This window comes from Gobius niger (assembly GCF_951799975.1).
Source record: "Gobius niger genome assembly, chromosome: 9".
NCBI lineage: Eukaryota > Metazoa > Chordata > Actinopteri > Gobiiformes > Gobiidae > Gobius > Gobius niger.
Window position 1 is genome coordinate 14,849,766 of NC_136860.1, and position 19,566 is coordinate 14,869,331.

The 19,566-nt window shown below is 42.5% G+C and overlaps 1 protein-coding gene across 1 annotated transcript in view; it reads left to right on the top strand.

Annotated features, from left to right (window-relative positions):
- Positions 1 to 881: 881 nt before the first annotated feature.
- Positions 882 to 19,566, top strand: part of fign (fidgetin) — a 36,742-nt gene continuing 18,057 nt past the window's right edge. Inside the window, exon 1 of the mRNA XM_079562897.1 lies at positions 882 to 1,426. Coding sequence (XP_079419023.1) covers positions 1,402 to 1,426 — 25 coding nt within the window. The 5' untranslated portion in view covers positions 882 to 1,401. The remainder of the gene's footprint in view (positions 1,427 to 19,566) is intronic.

Below are 19,566 nucleotides of genomic sequence, written 5' to 3' on the forward strand. Positions count from 1 at the left end.
GAGCTTTACCCAAATCTAAAAGCTAAAAAGAAAAGCATCAAAGTAGCGAGAAAAAGAGGACGAAAAGTCAACGAAAACATGAGAAGAACACGGACAAAAAAAACTGCAAAAGGTGAGAAAAACACAATAAAGAATGATAGAAAAAATAATTTAAAAAACAACAAAAATATGACAAAAATGTGGCGAAAAGTTTCCATCCACTTTTGTAGGTCTTAGCTTTCAAATGAGGCGTTACATTGTTGCTCTCCAGTCGAGAAGCTTTTAGATTTGGGTAAAGCCCAGTATGAAAAAAACATGAATCTAAAAGGAATTCCGTGGAGCATGGTGTACCACAAGGTTCCATTTTGGGACCATTATTATTTATTATTTATATTAATGATTTTGCTTCTGTTTCTACGACCACCTTTCCCGTTCTTCTTGCTGATGATGCCAATCAAAAAAATAATAATAAAAAGCCGAACTGGGGAAAACGCACTCGTTGATGTTAAGGCGGGGGGTAAGAGGTTAAAATATGAATTTGTGGAAGTGCACAATTACGCTAATTTGGGCCAGGCTGGTCAGAGTCCAGTCCTGTTTTTCAGTCCCAGTCCGCCCCTGTAGCACAGGTAAGCCTGCATTTGACATAGGTTAAACAAAACAACAACAATTCGTCACAAATGTAGCAGTTTCTTAAATAACTCCACCCCACACTTTTTGTCAAACCTTCCCATATACCGCATAAAAGTTGACCCCAGGCGGGCGCTTAATAGACAGATCGCCTTGTCATTGGGGCGAGTAATCTATTTGGAAAAGCGGAGAGGGAGAGCTGAGGGAGGGAGAGAGGGGGGAACACACGCACAGCACGCTGCTTCCCTGCCTCTCCTCCTCTAATGGGGCGGCATGTACAATGTGTGTTTTATGTCATCCGCCGTGACTCTCGGACGCGGTTTCCCCTCGCTATATCCAAACTGCGCTTTCCCTCCCGCTTCAACACTCGCGCAAAAAGAAGTGACAGACTCCGGCCGAGCAGCCTGGTTGGTGGAGAGGGTATAGCGAGCGCAAGGAAAAAAAAAAAAAAAAAAAAGCAGCGGTGCACACAGTCTCCCCGCGCCTCAGGACACACACACGAGAGAGATCCTGCTTTCCTCTCCTCTCTCCTCGCCTCTCCTCGCTCGCTGCGCGTATTGTTTTACACGACACGAGCCGGCGAACACCAGCGGACGCGCAACGAAACGAGGGGGAAACCGTTAAAAAAGAAAAAAAAAAGAAAGAAAAAAAAAAAGTTGTGAAATCGGAGATGTGAGAGGCGACGACGGTCGTGAGGAGGAGACGCGAGAGCTGTGGAATTCCGCCTCGTGAAAAAAAAATTCCTGGCGTGCAGCAGTTTTCTCTACCCTTCTCTTGTTTTCAACGCGCGAAGACATGATCACGAGCAGCACCATTTATGGTACGTAAGCAATTTTTTTTTTTTTTTTTGTTGTCGTTATAATCATCACGCGTTTTCTTCCGATCGCGCGTTTGTAGCCGATTCGGGCGAGCGCGCGCCACTTTACGCGCAGTTGTGATGGGTTTGGTGCATGCACGTGCAGCGCGAAAAGTTTGGCGTTTTTCCATATTTTAATGAGCCCGTTCGAAATGATTTAGGGATGAGTGATTTTGCGTGGTCATGACATTACGGATCATTGGGGGGAAATTTACCGGAAGTCTAGACGACCACGCTTGCGAAACTGTACACAAGAGATATGACTGCTGTGATATCTGCTTTCACGTGTCCCGTTTCTGTTCAATTGAAACGCAAACGAGTCGCAAATGGCACTTAATGCCTGATACGCAAACTGACATTGTTGACCGAAGCAGGGAGTTGCACGGCATGCACGTTTGTTTGCAGCGTTGTTTCATATTTCTGCGATTCCAAGCAAAAATGACGATGTGTTCCTGTTTATCTTATTGATAATAACCTCACGAGCTGCCACGCATTCCACAAACTTTTCTATTCGCGTTAATGCTTTCCAAGCCTGTTTCGAATTGATATATTTTGCATTTCGTAGCAAGACAATAAGCGTCAAAATCATCCAATGAAGTTGAGTTTGCAAGACCAGGATTGCACTGTATTCAAGATAAAGCAGAACTTGTTGGATATGTAGCACATTTCATTTTATTAATTGCACATAATTCTCCAGATTTACTTCAGATTCAGATGTTTGCTGTCAGATGTCAATGGCCTGGCTTCTCAATTGACCAACTTTTTTCCTTCAAATCAATGCTGTACAATATCTTACGCTCGAGCTGAGCCCGTTCACTATTTCACGGCAACTTTCTGACGCGTGCCAAGTATTCGATCGGAACCTTTGCGACGACAGAAATGAATATTGAGCAGCATCGGGAGAGACGTGTAAAACTTGGGGGAGACGAGAAGACAGACGAGACGACGTCGAGCGAAACGCCGTCAGCGACAACATGGAAGGAGGAGCGTGAAACCTCCTCAATAAGGAAGTTTCAGGACAAATGGGAATTTCGAATTTCAAACAGTCGTCCTTATGTATGATTAGCGAAACAAATGCTCAGAGATCGTCTTTACAAGTCGAAATGTGACTTTATAAACGGGTGTGAAGATGTCATCACCGATTTCCCCCTGACCGCGTTTGTTTCCCACCGTGACATAATTGTGTTAAGAAAGATATAAACATGCTGTAAATAGGACGTAAAGGGCAATTAGGCGCAGAGGAAAAGAGGCTACGTGGAGAAAAAAAAAATATTAAAGAAGTGCTTCTGTTTGAGTGCAGCTAATTTGAACAGTTGCACTCAGCTGGCCGATAAAACGTTACGGACGAGCGATCAGATCAGTGTGTTTTCGCTCGCGTTCGACGACCATTTTTGGGCAAACAAATGGTTTACAGCGAGGTTCGACCAAATAAAAGTCGGCGTGTTACTTCTACAAACTCTCCAAAGCGAAGTGTCGTTGCTGACGGATAAAAAGCGCCGTGACGATTGCGGTTTAGGCAGAATGAAATGGGCACTCTGCTTTAAAATCTCTGCAAGGGTCATGCAGAGTTCACTTCAGGGGCCAACCTCAGGACTTAAAATAGTTGAACAAATCTGGCTTGGCAGGAGTAGACATTAATACTAATGCGAGTTTTTTTGAAAATATGGTCACGTTGCTGCTTTTATTCGAAATATCAGTGTCAAATATATTCTTCCATTCTTTCTTTGTGCACACTTTTCTTTTTCTTACACACTTCTTCCAAGCTCTTTTGGGCATTTGTCTCTGCTTCCCTTTTCTCCATCGCAATATGGAGCAAAGTGACTGCACACAGCTCGATTTGCAAAGAAAAAAAAAAGGAAATATTGGAATTCAGAATATTCGCCTGCTTTTGAAGACTTTAGATTGAATGTGATTATTTACATTTCTGTCTTGTGTGAAATAGTTTTGATGAGTGTGGATTTCTTGAAAGTGAGCCACGACAAATGCAAATTCAGAATGTTCAGAATTCTGGTAAGGAACTCATACACATCGGCAAATCAAGTGTGTCCTCAGCGCTCGGCTCTGACAAAAAAGGTGTTGTGACTGTAGGGTAAATAATAACGAGGCATTAGCAGCAAAGTTCTGTCAGCGTTTGCGAGAAGGCGGATTTTCATTTGGACCCGTTTTGATTTTGTAATTCAGTCAGTTTGAGCACGGCTGCGACTTTGAATTGGATGAAAGTGGTGGAGTGGCTGCAGCTTGGGCAGCAGTTAGTTAGTTGAAGTGGCATTCATTGTGGCATGTTGAACAAAATGTGATGAATTAGAGCCTATAGTCAAAGGAAATGTCTCATCAAAAATATTGTTTAAGTTCTTGAACCTATTCAGATTTTAACACCAAAACGCATAATTGGAATATTGGCATTGTGGCCCAATATTGTGATTTATCTCATGTATTTGTAAAAGTATAATAATTATACTATATAATTCTAAAATGACATGCACATTTGATTGCACTATTCTTCTATTATCGTTGATATTCTATAAGCACAGTTACACCACTGAAGAAAAGATGGTTATTTTAATATTGCATTTGGAGGTAGTTCTAAACGCGTGATATATAGACATTACAGTCAGTTCCAAATACAGCAGTTAATTCATGATATTTTCCACAATATTTCTGCACATTTTTCCTATTATTCATAACCTCTACTATTGCTGCCAGCACACTATAACTTGTATACTGCTGCTGTGTAGTTTCATATTATGATATAAGTAATGCATAATCAGCATATCGCGTTCTGGAAGCATACATGTCATTCTTATTCTTCTTTTATTCTTCATGAGGAGATGTGAAACCTTTGGAATCCGATTGAACTGCTCTATGGTAGATATTGTTGCAAATTAGGACATAGTATACACAAAAAGACAGGAAATGTAGTTGAATGCAGAGGGCTAATTGCAGCAATTCGATTAGATTGCTATTAATTGTGCATGTTCTGAAATCTCGCAGAATATTTAAAACAACGCTTGGCCCGAACTGCTCCTGTAACTGCTCCTATTGTTACTTTGTATAGTTCTGCGCAGTTTCATCATATTAGTTGGCGACAGCGCACCAAACAACAATAGCCACGGCCACTGTCCGCGTGCGTTCATCATCTCGCTCGTGCTAATTACCAGGTGCCACTTCTTTCTCGCGGGAGGGGAGGGGTCTGTGTGCGTGTGTGTGGGCATATGTGTGTGTATTTGTGTGTGTGTGTGTGTGTGTGTGTGTGTGTGTTCTCCTGTCTCCCGCGGCGACCGAGGTGGTGCCAGCAGGAGGACCTTGTTTAACCCCCGGCGCACACCCAGGAAGCACCGACTTGCACACGACTCGGGCTGGCCTCTTGCTTTCATTTCGGATTTCGGGTGACCACGAATTAAGACAATGCTTTTTTCTTTTTTTGGGGAGGGGGGGAAGCGGAGGTGCTGTTGTCACGGATATATACCCCAAGTGCATCTCTCCGCGTTAGTGAGGGAGAGCGTAAAGGCAGCCAGATCAGTTCTACGCTCAGGATAGTGCCTTTTTTTTTTATTGCAACGGGCCTATAGCTGTAGCTGTACTTTACACACTCGGTGTTGTTAACAAATTTGGGAGGCTTTTGGGTGTCGGGCTTGACAAGGCTTGACAAGGATGGAAAACCCCCCAAAACTGTTAAATAACAATAGGCCTGTAATAAATCAAGAGCGTGCCAAAGGTCGGTCTGATTTCGGAAATGTCAAATTGTGACATTTTGCGTTGCGATTTTACGATTCCATTTGCAATTTCTGCTTCATCGTGATTCATTTTGCAGCCCTACATCAGAACTCTACATTTGTTTTGTTCTGTTGCGTGGTCGGTCATAGAGCTTGTGTCTGTGTGGCTCCTAAAGTCATTGATCTGCCTTTAGCTCAGGGCATTGCGCTTACATACTGTAGTATTTCCTCTGACTGCATTGTCGTGTTGTGTGTTGTTATGTTTGCCTGCAGAATCTTTACACACATTTTTTTTGAGGGGGGGGGGGGGGGCTGTAGAGTGTATTAAATTGTGATGTTTTGATCAAACCTTGAACAATCTACGAGTTCATTTGCAAAAAATGTTGCTCTTGTTTTCAAAATTTCTCCCAAAACGTTCTTGATTTTGATTTTCTGCACGACAAAGGTGACACTTCTGTGGGTTTTGGATTAAGAATAAGCGACTTGGAAAAGTGATGGGAACGAAAACAGAGCTGATTATTGAAAATGCTGCTGTACAAAGAGAAAACGAGTTCAGTTAGTCAAGTTTGCCTGTTGGTTTGTGGGGCAAAATGTGACGGATTCTCGGATTTCAAGCAAAGAATATTTCCCAATGACCACACCAGGATTTTTTTTTTTTTTACTTTTTTTTTTTTGCTCCAATTTGTTCATATTTTTTTGCCTCATTTTTGCCATTTTTAAAAAAAAAAAACGAATATTTTCCCAATTTCCCCCCATTTTTTTAAAATTTCCCCCAATTTATTTAAATTTTTTTCCTTAATTTTGCCACAATTTCTTCCAGTTTCCTCCCATTTCCCCCCAAATCGTTATCCTTCTCCACATCGCTCGACATTCCACACATTAATCCTCCGCTTTCTTGTTCTGGATGACAAATATTTCAGTGTTTGTATCGTTGAAAAAAAGCATCAATCGGATATCGGTATCGGTAAACCATGCACTGTTAAAGTACTGGTATCGACGATGTTTAACTTTACCCAACCCTAGAAAGCGTAATCTTATTAAATGAACTCCCTCAGTCCCACGTGATGACTGACAATGCAGTGGCGTATATCCAAACCATTACGGTAAACATAATCTGAAGCGATCCCTAATCAGTGGAATTGACAGTAGAGTGCTGTACTCTAATCACCACAATTACTGCTCTTGCCTGCACGCTCGCCCGCGGGACTCCTCTGCGCCCTGTCAATTCTCCTCATCCGTCTTCGCTCTCTCTCTCTGGATCAAATATGTTAAGTGTTTGGTCTTTGGTCCGCTTTTCTTCCCCCCCCTCCTCCTTATATGTTTCTTTTTTTAAGTTGCCTTTGCAAGGAGTAGAAAGCGACAGGTTTTCGTGCGCCGGGCCGGATGACACGGAAGACTGCGAAAATACTTGACACCCCCCCCCCCACCCCCCTCCCTCTCCGTCCTCCCTCTCCCCAAACGCCTCCCCTCTCTCCTTCCCTCCACCGCCGTCTCATTTAGGCACTGTCTGCTCACACTTGCTTTGCTTTTTTTCTCCCTCCCTGTGAGTGACAGCATATGGCACAGAGGAGGCTGCTCAGATCTACCCTCCGAGTGTGCGTGTGTGTGTGTGTGTCTTCTCGCTCGCTGCTCTCTGTGATTCTTTTTCTCCGTCAGCATCGTTTTTACATGCGTCTGCTGGGCTGGCTTGCACTGCTTATTGAGGAAAGCGTTAGCGCTGCGAGTCGATTTGGGAAGTGTTTTGTAGGCCTGTCACGATAGCAAATTTGAAGTTCGATATATTGAGGCAGGAAAGTATCGCGATCAACGATATTATTGACTCCAACGATACTAGATAGTGTCAACTCTCCTTTGTTCTAAAAGTGCATCATCTTATCCTAAAATACCACACAAGCTGGAATAAACATGAAATATAATGTGGCTCAATTTGTTTTACAAGAAAAAATTGCGGGGAAATGATAATAAATGTACAGACGATAAATATCGAGCCTAAAATGTATCGTTTATCTGTTATTTATTGAACGATAAGGCGATACAGTAATTATCGTGACAGGCCTATTTTGTGTCCGTTTAATGTAAATGTTCAGGAGAAAGGCCCCAAACCACAAACCCTGTGGATATACAGAATAGTGGGGCAGATGAGGCTGAAAATCTTACACTTTGTCAGGGAATGCTCTCTGGATCTTAGGCATTCAGAAAAGCCTGTTAGCTGCCATAAAAAGATATGCCAAACACCTGATGGTCATATATAGCCTTTTCAGCCGACAAAAATATGTAATGTTTGACAAGGCAAGAACATCAGGCCCAATGAGTATAATAAGTTGTCCTCATCATATCAGAAAGCAGACGTGTGTCATTGTTTTCATGGACAGAGATCCCCATAGACTAAAATTTATTGTCATAAAAAGGAAACAAAACAATCAGTTTGACATCATTCCATTAAAGCCTCAAGAACTATCATTATATTGTGACACAGAGCTGGCGTTAAAGTGCATATGACACATTAGATATAATTTACCATACCGCCATTGCTATGCCCGATCCCGTCAGACCTGGGAAGCTAAGCAGGGAAGGGCCTGGTCAGTACTTGGATGGGAGACCGTTTGGTAACACCAGGAAGTCTGGTGAATGTAGTGAGTGAGTGGTTGGTGGTGGTCGAAGGGGCCGTTGGCACAGACTGGTTGCCTCGCTTCCGTCAGTCTACCCCAGGGCAGCTGTGGCTACAATAGTAGCTTACCACCACCGTATAGCATCTATATTATTATTATTTTTTGTTAAAACTTAGTTCACACAATTATATTTAAGATTTTGCTAAAACATGTGCCCAGTTTTCTTTAGTTTGACTATGACTATTTTTTTAGATGTTTATAATTTCACTTCCTTATTGGACACTGACAGGAAGTGACACGGATAGAGGCGAACAATTTTAAACTGTTGCCATGCCAACCATGTTAAGTCAATGGGAAATGAGTCAAACTATTTATGTCACTTCCTGTCAGTAGCCTAAACATTAACTTGAAATTAATAACTGTTCTGTCAAACATTTCTTCATGAACGTGGCTGCTTCACTGAAATAAAATGATAATTATTACTTACACACCGCTGGTATAAACCCTCTTAGATAATGGGCGGCTAACGGGCTTTTCTGAAACTGAAATCCTGTGGGACACTTATGGCAAGTTTTTCTCTACTGCCTCATTTACATTTTTGACCTCAGGGGCCCAACATTTCAGCCCATTCTCATTTCAACTGTACGCAGTAAAGGCTGTTCTAAAGTCCGTGAAAAGCATAAGTCCAGAGCTTTGTGGACGCCTTCAAAACAACATGCAGTGTTCCAGGTATGGTTGTGATGAGAGAACAACATTGTAACAAGCTCTGAAGAGTCGCACTGGTAGAGAGATTAGCTTAAAATCAACAAAAATAATGTCAAATTCAACATAACATAGAGTCCTGTCTTCATTACAGTCTCCTTTACTGCCACTTCCATGTGGGACACTGCCTAAGCACATGCTTGCAAATCTCAATGAATATGCCATTAATATTTTACCAATCGGTCGTCACTTTTTATGTCTTTATTACTTTCTAAACTGCCCCAAACCCATTTATTATATTACATTCCCGCTCTCTGCAGCCCATATATATGTCACGGGCATTATTTACATTTGTGGCCGTAAACTTTTCCGCGCTTGTGTACCGCCTTTGTTCTCCGCTGAGGTGAGCGCTTGTATATAGGAAGCTCAGTCTCGGCAGCGTGCTCCGGGCCTTTGGGGGATTGTCTATTCTAGCCTATCCCCAGGTGGACCGAAAGCAGGCTTAGCGCTAAGGCTTTTAATATAGACTGCTGTCGGAGATTCATGGGCGCTCATACGTGTGCAATTATGTAGCCCAGGAGGAAATAGTGCACCAAATAACATGGCCTTGTTGCAGTGTTTACGTGCGACTTTGGTGATTCGTGTTGACCGTCAATTAGTCAATCGCGCAAAGAATTTTTCCAGCGCGTTCAGTTGATTTGATTCCCACTTGAGATGTATTGTTCTGAAGAATCAATGCTCTTACCTGAACAAAACGCTTTTCACTTCCACTTCCACTATCTACAGAATGTTTTCAAGTCCATCAACTAAGCATCCGAGTTTTCACACATTTTGTCTTTTGTCTATTGGATTTGGTTGCTGCTAAAATGAGTTTCAGAAGCCGGATAATCACCTAATACTTTTGCAGTCTATCTCAAGTTATTATTTGGACGGCTACTTTACATTTCTCCTTGTGCACTTTTGTCTTTAAGAGGGCTCTTGTGCAAAACCGATTTCACAATGTGGTAGAAAGAGGCAAAAACATGCTTAGCTGTACGAAGTGTTTGCATTGGTTTGTTAGCAAATAGCCGCCCAGTTCATCTGTGGCGCCTCCTGTGGCTCTACGTAAACCTCGGTAAAAAAAACAACATGCTTCAGTTTGCTACTTTTGATGTCTGACAGTACCTACATCCACGGAGCAGGGGTCGCAATGTGTGTCATAGCGGAAACCAAGAAAGGGGAACCTGGACTAAGCATCTTTAGACCAATTTTGCATTTTCTAATCTACTCTGATCTGTGTATAATTTAGGCTACTCCACCCACCTCTTGTTTTAGGGCAACATTACACTCGGCATACAGTATAAACCTCATTGCAGTCTTAGCGCTGCAGCCTGTTACACGTCCTTACATCCATATTACCCACCTGGGATTTCCCGTGCACAGCCCCACAGTGTGTGACAGGAAAAAACCTCTTCATTAGTTGTGCTCACATTATTTACCGCTGCTGCCGCGCTGAATACGCATCCCCAAGGGCCGGGCCCGTTTAACCAGCTCACAATAGAGTGGCTCGCGAATCGCTGCAGTCTGAATGTCTTTGTGCTTTGGACGCTGGAGCTCGGCGGATAACCTTGGTGAGGAGCGGAGCGTTCTGTCCGATTTCAAGGTGCTTTCATGGCGACAGTGGCGGTGGGCAGTGAGGTATTCCAAAAGAGCTTTTCAGTGTAGGAGAGGAGAAAATTTAAAATGACGGCTGAGTAATGTTGCAAGGACTGCTGACTTAAAAGTGGGTCTGAACTCCCACAGAGTAATATAATGTTCACAGTAAACAAGCAAAATACAAATGTGTTTTGAAATGTGTGTGATTCTTGTAAAAGTGTTGTAGTTCGGTTTTCAGTTTTCCCCCACTGGTCATTTACCAGTAACTTGTGCACTGTGGAGTGTGGACTAAACCATGAGGCAAGACACGGCAGGTATATAGAAAAAACAGTTACATTTAGAGGTATCCCTTTGAAACCTTTGCTGCAGATTACTGACATAAGTATGAGAAAAAATTGTATAGCAAGGTTTTATGTTTTTATATTAAACTATAAAGCATTTTATGCATAAAAATTACCTTTTTTTTCCGTAGGGGTGGGAACCTCTATAGCTCACGATTCGATACGATACGCGATACATGGCTTACGATAACGATTATCTCATGATACGTCGATAGTGCGATAATCGATATATTGCACAAAAATAATCTATGATACATCTCGCTAAAAAAAAAACATGCTACTTTTAACCTTTATTTTGACAAACTACATATTATTCATCATTTACATTTCTTTTCATGTGCTTTGTACCATTTTATAAATGATCCCCGACTTACACACTGAAAATGGGTCTGTAGATCTGTCAGTGACTTCATTTACATTTAAATAAATAAGAAACCACAGTCCTATTTAAAAAGTAATAAATAAACCCCAAATGAATCTTCTTCATATTTATAAAAACTATCATTAAAAGTAATTTATTTGTGTGACAGTGTTTTGTCCAAGTACTTAAAACTGTAGTGCTGCCCCCTGCTGTCCTGACTGAATTCTTGATCATTATTGGCCTCTATAGTGGAGCACTGCTGCCTCATGAATATGCATGACGTTGCTCATTAATATGCATTGCGTCATCAAAAGTATCAATATCGGAATAAGAAGTATCATATCGTCCCGCAGAATATCGCAATACATCTGAAAATCGATATATTGTCACACTCCTAATTTTCAGAGACTAAATCTAAAGAATGTATAGAGCCAGGTTGAGTTGTTTTATTTTGTTGATATTAGTTACAAAGAGTAGCTCATTAAGTATTAATAAGATATGGCATTAGTAATCTGCTTAAGGTTGGGTTAAGGTCAGGGTTAGGGTATAGTCCATGAATAAGCATATTATTCATGGCCTATTAGTTTGTTAAAAGATAATAGTATAATAAGCAACTTATTAATGTGTATATATGCATATTATTCATGGCTTATTAATTATGAATGCTTATTTAATCCAAATGAGCACACCTTAATGTAAAGTGTTACCAATGCTTTTGTTTCTAGCACAGTTAAGAGAGATCAGACTGTAGAGGGGAAAAAAACATCACATGTTTACATCATGGTTTCAAAAGCTCTAAAAAGTGAGTCCCATCTTGTCGACTTCTGATCCTTCTTTAGGCCCTTTACACAACAGAATGTATTTATGTCCTAAAAAACTGCGCATAAAAAGCACGCTTCCTCTGTGTTCATTATCAAGAGCTCACCTCTGGGACGCCTGTTGACTTTACGTATGCCAAAATGAGCTGTTCTACTGAAATGCCCCGCGCCCGCGAACCCAATTCCACTCAGCGGTGTCAGGGGAGCGAGGCGGAGACTCTCAAACCAAAACCTAATTGTGTCTTATTTTAGCTTTGTAAATGAAGTGTGTATTGTACGGCTCATGTTTTTTTTTTCTTCTTTTCTTTTTTTCGTACGGGTCCACACTGAGATCATCGTCCTCCATTATCACATTCACGGGAACAATCCGACGGAGCAACACTGTCAAGTTTGTGTGGAGGTCTGCTCATTTGCAGATTTCTTTGTTGCTTGTTTTAATTAGTTTTCACTTGCAATACTTAACACTTCACAATCCCCCCTATTCTTTTTTTTTTATACAGCCAAATCATTTGTCAAAACACTTTACAGCAGTTTCCACTATTGAATGGAAGGTTTGAAGCGCAAATCTCAAATCTTGGGCACATCAACTGACTCTGGTCGAATATGCAGATGCGTAATTAATGCTATGTCCTAATCTTACGATGGTCCTGAGCAATGTTAGGTGGCAATTATTCCCTTTGTGTTTTTGTTTCCTATACCAATATTTTGTACCCAATTGTATGTCAGTGAATGGTTCCTTCTTAATAAGTAAGTCTTTTGATAAGAGCGTAGCAGATGTATAGCAGTCTTATTCCCCAGTGAACGAACATTAGCCATCACAATAGAAGGCATGTGTGGCTTAGCTGTGAGTCTTGCCCGGATACCTCCTTGTTTACCCCTTTTTTGTTTCCTGTAGCGCCTCTTGTGACGCCTCCACTGTGCTGCCGGTGCGGGGGCCTCTTGATGCCTCTTCAGTGTTTCAGAAGAAGAAATGTGCGGGTCTCAAATGTCTTTAGCTCGTAAGCTAGCCTTCAAAGCACAGGGTGGGAAAGGGCTTTACAGCGGGTGCCATGTTTTTTTGTTAATCTTAGGCTACAGGTCAGTTTACAAGTGTTATATAACTTCAAGTAGTGTATATATAGAGATAATAGTTGCTGTATTTAAGCTCAAGTGTCCAGAGCTGCATGATAAATTGCAACCGGAAAGTAAATTGCAAGCTAAGAAAATCACATACAGTAGGCTCCAATTACTTATTTAGCTCAATATCATTTTGCAAACAAAAAAAAAAGCCTCCATGGAGTCTTCTTCTGTGATCTATTTGCCCTCAGACGTCGGATCTCTGGACCTTTTTGTTTTTCCAAGCTCCAGTTGTCAAGTCGTAAAGTTGAATGACAGCGACGCAAATACAAACCGTATAGTAAAAAATGTGACCCTCATGTTTTGCAAACCGTGAACATATGTATAATCATATAAATAATGTCGCCGTGGACGTTAGCATTAGCATCACAAAGTGCAAGAACGTGGAAGCGTAGAGCTGTGTGAAATATTGCCTCGCCTCTTGCCCAGCCCTCGACCCCGGACTTCGCACTTGTCTTGTTGTCTGAGGGAGCGCGTATTACCCCATTGTCAGCTTGACGTGCATCGGCCCCACATGCAGCGAGCGCTCGGTTCATTTGGGTAGACGACAGCTTTGGCGTTTCAGAGTCCTGCCTCTCCCACATCTTTAAATGCATCCCCCGAGTGCTCCGCTGTTGTTTCCATTATTCATCTCCAAACTTCCATGTAGCGAGAGGCCGGTCGGGGCCGCAGGGGTGGAAATCATTTCAGTCCGAGAGAACGGATGTGATGTCCGTGCTGTATGCAAAGGCTCTGGCTATGTGTGTGTGTGTGGTCCTCCCCACACACCCAACAGAGGAAGGGGGTGTGCAAAGAAATGTGTGCTCTCATTCTCAAAAGCTGTGTCTGAACACTCACCTTCACCTGTTGATGCCATGAGATTGTGCTCCTGGCCGGGCATTGTTAATTACGGAGAGACACGGCAGGTGAAAACATTGAATTTTCATGCCGTGGTCACTGGTCAATGTTGAGCTTGTCAACTCCCTTAACATCTTAGTTTTCATGTCAGAGTATGAGAAACAAACAAACCTTACCCTGTTCGATGCTTATCTTATGACATTTTGTCCACTAGCTGGGCGGATACATCCAAGAAGTAGCTACAACATCACTGGCTTTCCCTCTCGCATTCATTCACAAATACACTGTGATGTGACTACAATCCAAATATGGTCATTTCCTTTTTGGGAGAACCCAGTGGGCAAAATACGGCAGAAATGTACTCGCGCATGTGCACAAGTTACAAGACTTTCAGGCCGTATTTGTCAAAATTAGGTTTTTGTTCCACTCATGCGGCAACTTCACCACTTCAGTAGCTCCTACAGATTCCAAACTTTCCCGTCTTGGTCTTAACAGTATTTTTAAGTTCTTTCAGAGGGGTTTTTTGACATCTGATTCATCAAATCTTCCTAATAAGGTCTTTCATTGTTTTGGAATTGGTAAATCCAAATCTACAGTATCATGTTCTGGGAACTGCATATAGCACCTACTGTACACATTTTTCAATACTTAACAAAAGTTTCAATACGATTTTTTCTCAGAAGGATTTGATGATAATTTGTGGCCTGATTCAAAGGCACATACCGGATGTTAAATATGTTACAAAAGTTAGGAATCAGTTTGGACCACAACTAACACATTTATTTAGCGGGTTCAAAATAATCAGATAAAGGGCCTTTAATAAGCGTTAAATCTCCCTGAATTGTACTCCCTTATTTACTGATCTCCCTCTGAATTATTATTTTCTTATCTAATATGTCACTTGAATAAACTGAAATCTCGTCTTCTTAACGCATAAAAGGCCTTATGTATGAGGGAAAATATGAAACAAAAGAAGACACAGCCTTCCCCCCTCACATTTATGTCGGTAATCAACAGCAAAAAGTTTCAGATTAATTTCTGTAAGAGATCAGTTAACCCTTCTTGATGTTAGCCAGAGGGGTGGTAACTCACATGCTGCTGAAGTTGATTTCAGCACTAGCTTGTACCGCCGCGAGGCCGCACTTTGTCTGATAAAAATGAGCTCTGAAGACGCATTTTTCACATGAATGACATGAAAGATGCATGTACACAGTGCCTGCCTCGTATGCAAAGCGCGCCATGCCTTGGGAGCGCGTGTTTGGGATAAGGCGTGTCATTCTGTCAGTTCGGCCTAACGCTGCTCCCTGGAGGCACCTGAGGGAGACCCGCCGAGCACCCACACCCCCCCGCCACCCTGCCTCCTCCTCCTCCTCCTCTGCTGGTGCCGCAGCGTTTGGTGACAACTCTCTCCACAGAGGGAGCCAGTGTCAGTGCGTGTATGTAGCGCCCTGACAGATGACTACAGACATGTGGCCTACAGACCCTCGCGTCGCCAACAGTCTGCCGATGAAACAGGCCTCTGCGATTGGGCTGGAACAGAAAAACAAAATATGTCATATGCATTTTGTGATAACCATTCAATATAGTTTTTGTTTTGTTCTGTTATAGCAGACATGTCAAACTGGCGGCCCGCGGGGCAAATCCGGCCCACGAGATGATTTAATCCGGCCCCTGACTCGTAGAGTAGAAAGTAAGTCTCTTGTCCATTCCTGTGCGGAGTTATGAATTTAAATAACAGCATGCTCATTCCAGCCACAAGGGGCAGCTTAAATAAAGAAAAGGAAAGAATTACACATGTGTCCAGCAGAGGGCACTGACATAATGAGAAATCAGGTTATGAACAACACATTATAGCCACGCGGTAAATGGACAGTCTGCCATAGGGCGGCTGTGGCCATCACAGAGTGTGGAGTGAATGAATAATGACTACAGTGTAGCACTTTGAGAAACTTGTGACACAGGCTTGTAAAGCGCAATACAAGTGTGAACCATAATTGTTACAGTCCTGTCGGACTTTTGACCAAATCTGCACTATTTCAAAATCACAGCTCATTATTATTCATTTATTGGACAACAGTTTTCTCAATAGTGTTTTCCTGTTTACATTCTAAACATGCGGGCCGCATATTTATCGCTTTATATTTGGCCCGTGACCCGCTAAGGAAGCTGGATGTTGGCCCACGACCCAATTGAGCTCAACACCCCTGAGTCCTTCCTTCTTCTAAACATATCTCAAGTGTAGGGCAGGGTAACCAGATGGGGCATTTCCTGTATATAAAATAGGCTATATGAAGCTTATTTCTTTATTAAAATCACTTTTTCGAAAGACGAAACCTCAAATCCAAAGCCCTCAGAGCTGCTTTTTCAGTGAAAGAAGGAAGAAAGGAACAGTTCCATGTCATTGGACGAGCAACACGGGCTCTGTAAACAAGGCCACAGATTTTGGATGGTTTTTCAGATCATTTTTTCGGCGGCTTTGGCCAGACCTGGCAACCCTGGCGTCGGGCCAAAGAATGAGCTCGGGAGGCAGTTGGAAGAGGTCACTCCCTGAATAAGGATGTCTGATTGGCCGATACACATTGATTTGAAATGATTAACACCTTAAAATAAAATGTGAAGTGAGATTTTGATGGAAGATGAGTGCTTTGTGCTTTTTTGCATCTCCACCTTCATCACTTTTACAATATTATTCCAGGTATTGTATTTGCAGACACTGTGTAATTTCACAGAGCTGACATGCACTCTTTCCTGCATCCAGCGTTCACGTTCAAACCCCCGCTCACAATAATTCCAAGGCGTGCATAAAACGGATGCAAATAATCTGGCATGAGAAGACACCGCAGCTTCACGGCGCGGAGGTTGCCTTTGTCTTTTTTTTTTTTTCTTTTTTTTTTTCCTCAAGTTGAAAGTTGCTGAGCGCTCCGGGCTGTGTTTCTGGCCAAGCGCGGGTCAACTGGGTTACTGTGTCACTCCCCGCGGCCTCGGCTCAACCCTCCGCAAATAGAAATGCAGCGTCACCGCGGCCCGGAGGAGGGAGAGGAGAGGGAGCACCCAAGGGCCCACCCCCCCCCCCCCTCCCTCCCGCACATGTGGATTCTGCTCCAGCGTTTGACCTACACGAGATGTTATTTCATGCATACCCAAAGCGAGTCTTTAGCAATGCGTAAAAGTGGGGCCCGCTTGATACGCCTAACTGCCGGGCCGTTCACTATTCATCCGGAGAGAGCGGTGTTAGCCAGAGGCGTGTGTGTTTAACAATATGCATGTAACGGCAGAGGAGACTGTGCAGTAGTGGCTTTGTGTTGCGCTCTGATGCCTAAAGTTAGCGATATTAAACAGCGGTGGGGGTGTTTATTGTGGCTTCTGAAATCCTTTTGGACAGCTTTGCCTTGATATCACAGTTACGTGTTTGATAACTTGAAAAATGTTCAGTTCGATTTTAGCTCAAGAACAAATGGACTATTAGGCGCCTGGTGCCCTCTGCTGGCCACAGCGGAGAGTGAAGCATTTTGAAATGACAAATAGCAGCATGGCTAATGACAATGTGACGAGAACAGTAGACCAGTCCTGCCCAACCCGAAACCCAGTCCGGTTCCAGAAGTCCTTTTTTTGTTTGTTTTGTTTTTACAGGACAAGGACAAGGAATGGACAAGATCGCGAATACAAACGGCCGAAATGAGTTTCCTTCGCAGGGTGGCTGGGTGCACCCTCCGAGATCGGGTGAGGAGCTCAGTTACCCGGGAGGAGCTCGGAGTAGAGTCGCTGCTCCTTCACGTCGAAAGGAGCCAGCTGAGGTGGCTCGGGCAATCTGTTCCGGATGCCTCCTGGTCGCCTCCCGCGGGAGGTGTTCCAGACATGTCCTAGTGGGACAAGGCCTCGTGGAAGGCCCAGGACACGGTGGTGGGACTATGTCTCCGAGCTGGCCTGGTGTCGCCTCGGGGTCCCCCCAGAACAGCTGGAGGAGGTGTGTGTGGATCGGGAAGTCTGGGCATCTCTGCTGAGACTGCTGCCCCCGCGACCCGGCCCCGGATAAAGCGGAAGAAAATGGATGGATGGATGGATGGATGTTTTTACAGTTTTTGGAAAATTTAGATTATTTTGAGTGTGAAGGCATGACAGAGGCATACTTTCAATAACAGCAAACTGCTTTTGTAACGTTTTGTGTTGTAGATTTATTGCAAATTTACAAAGTTACCACATAGCTGGTTAGCTTATATCAGGGGAAGGCAATGTCAGGCCTACCTCCTTAGACTATTTCCGAAGGGAGGACCCCCTTGTTTTGAAAATATAGACAAACAAAAATACCATTTGCACAAAGCAATGATTGATTTTGGGCCAACATTGGGAAGCTTGACCCCCTGTCTTGTGACTAGTTAGAAAATCAGCCCACAATATGAAAAACTTGGCTTACATCGTGAGTCTTTTAAGATATTTAGACATTTTTTTGGAAGATTGAGACTTTTACTTGTAGAATTGGAGCGGGTTTTGAGGTGCAAGGGCAACGTTGAGCTCAATTCGAGGTCTGAAATTATTAACAAAGTAAAGAGTTGAAAGCATTTGTTCACATTTACAACAAAAACAGCTTCAGTCATGTTTTTTAACCCAGACATCGCGGGTTAAAAGCTCCAAATGTGGGTTATCTGCTTTAAAGATCCATCTGCTCGCCTTTACTCAATGAATGTTTTGAAATCGTCATTTTAACTGGATTTGATCTGCAGCGGAGTGTTTGCCAAGTAGTCCATAATAATTGATGCTGGCTCATACTCAAATGCACGAGTAGCCAGAGGTTGTTTCAGAATGGTGTAAATCTGAGATCGTGGATCCTGCGCAGAGATCTTGGCAGACAGCTGGTACTGTGGGGCCGCTGTAGGGGAGAGTCTGAGCCTGCTGTATTTGAAATTACCTTTGACAGAAGCCGGGATAGACCGAAATGCAGTTTTTCCTGGACAAATAACATGTGTGTGTTTTTTGTTTTGTTTTATAGTGGTGAAAAATTACTCAAGTTCGAGAATGAATACAAGAAAAAAACAATCAATATGCTTTAACTTTGGTGACATTATGCAGCCTCTCTGTTGGTTGAAAGCAAGAAACCGTACAGTCAATGTGGTGAATTCCAGAATATGTCCAAAAATATCTATCCCCTTTACTTTTCAACATGCTTTGTGAGTAATGCCAGCTGTAGGGGATGTTTCATTTGCAACATTGCAATAAATTTTGGAGAAGTGATTGTACATAAAGACCCGAAGGACCAGATTTTTTTGGGTTTTGTTTACAAACTACAAAACAATTTTTAAATTGTAAGTTCTTTCTTAAATCCAGTCTCCACATGGATGGGTCTATTCACACGTTGCATGACTTTTTAAGGCGAGACACTGCAGGTGAATATAGGGGGGGGGGAAAAATGTAGAGATATCAATTTGAAACTTTTGCTGAACATCACAGATATAAATATGAGAAAAACATGTATTGCATTTTTTCTGTCATTTTATGTTTTCACAAAAAAATAAGGCATTTTGAGCATTAAAATGGCCAAAATTGCCTATATTTTGGGCAACGAAATCAAAATAATGAATTGAGCCACATTAAAATGTATGTTTTTATTTTATTGACATATTAGTAACTAAGATTTTTTCAGAGGGGATTTTGGATATTTTGTTTAGTTTTTCAATAAACTAATCATCAGTGAAAAAATCTGTAAAAACTCAAATTCCGCCTGTTTTTTTGGTTTCAAAGCTGAATAAATCAGGCTAGGAATTAGATATTAAAAAATCCCTCTGAAAAAACCTTCAAAATATTATTAAGTCCAAGACTGGAAAGTTTGGAGTCAGTGGGAGCTTCTATAAGGGCTCAGGCTCTGCCCGAGTGCGGCTTCTCTCATTCAGAGAAAACCAGCCCTGAAGTTTTGTAGCGAGTGCGCATGCGCGGCCCGTTCTTCGACTCTTCCGCACCAGCGTCTCTTAGGAGGAAAAATA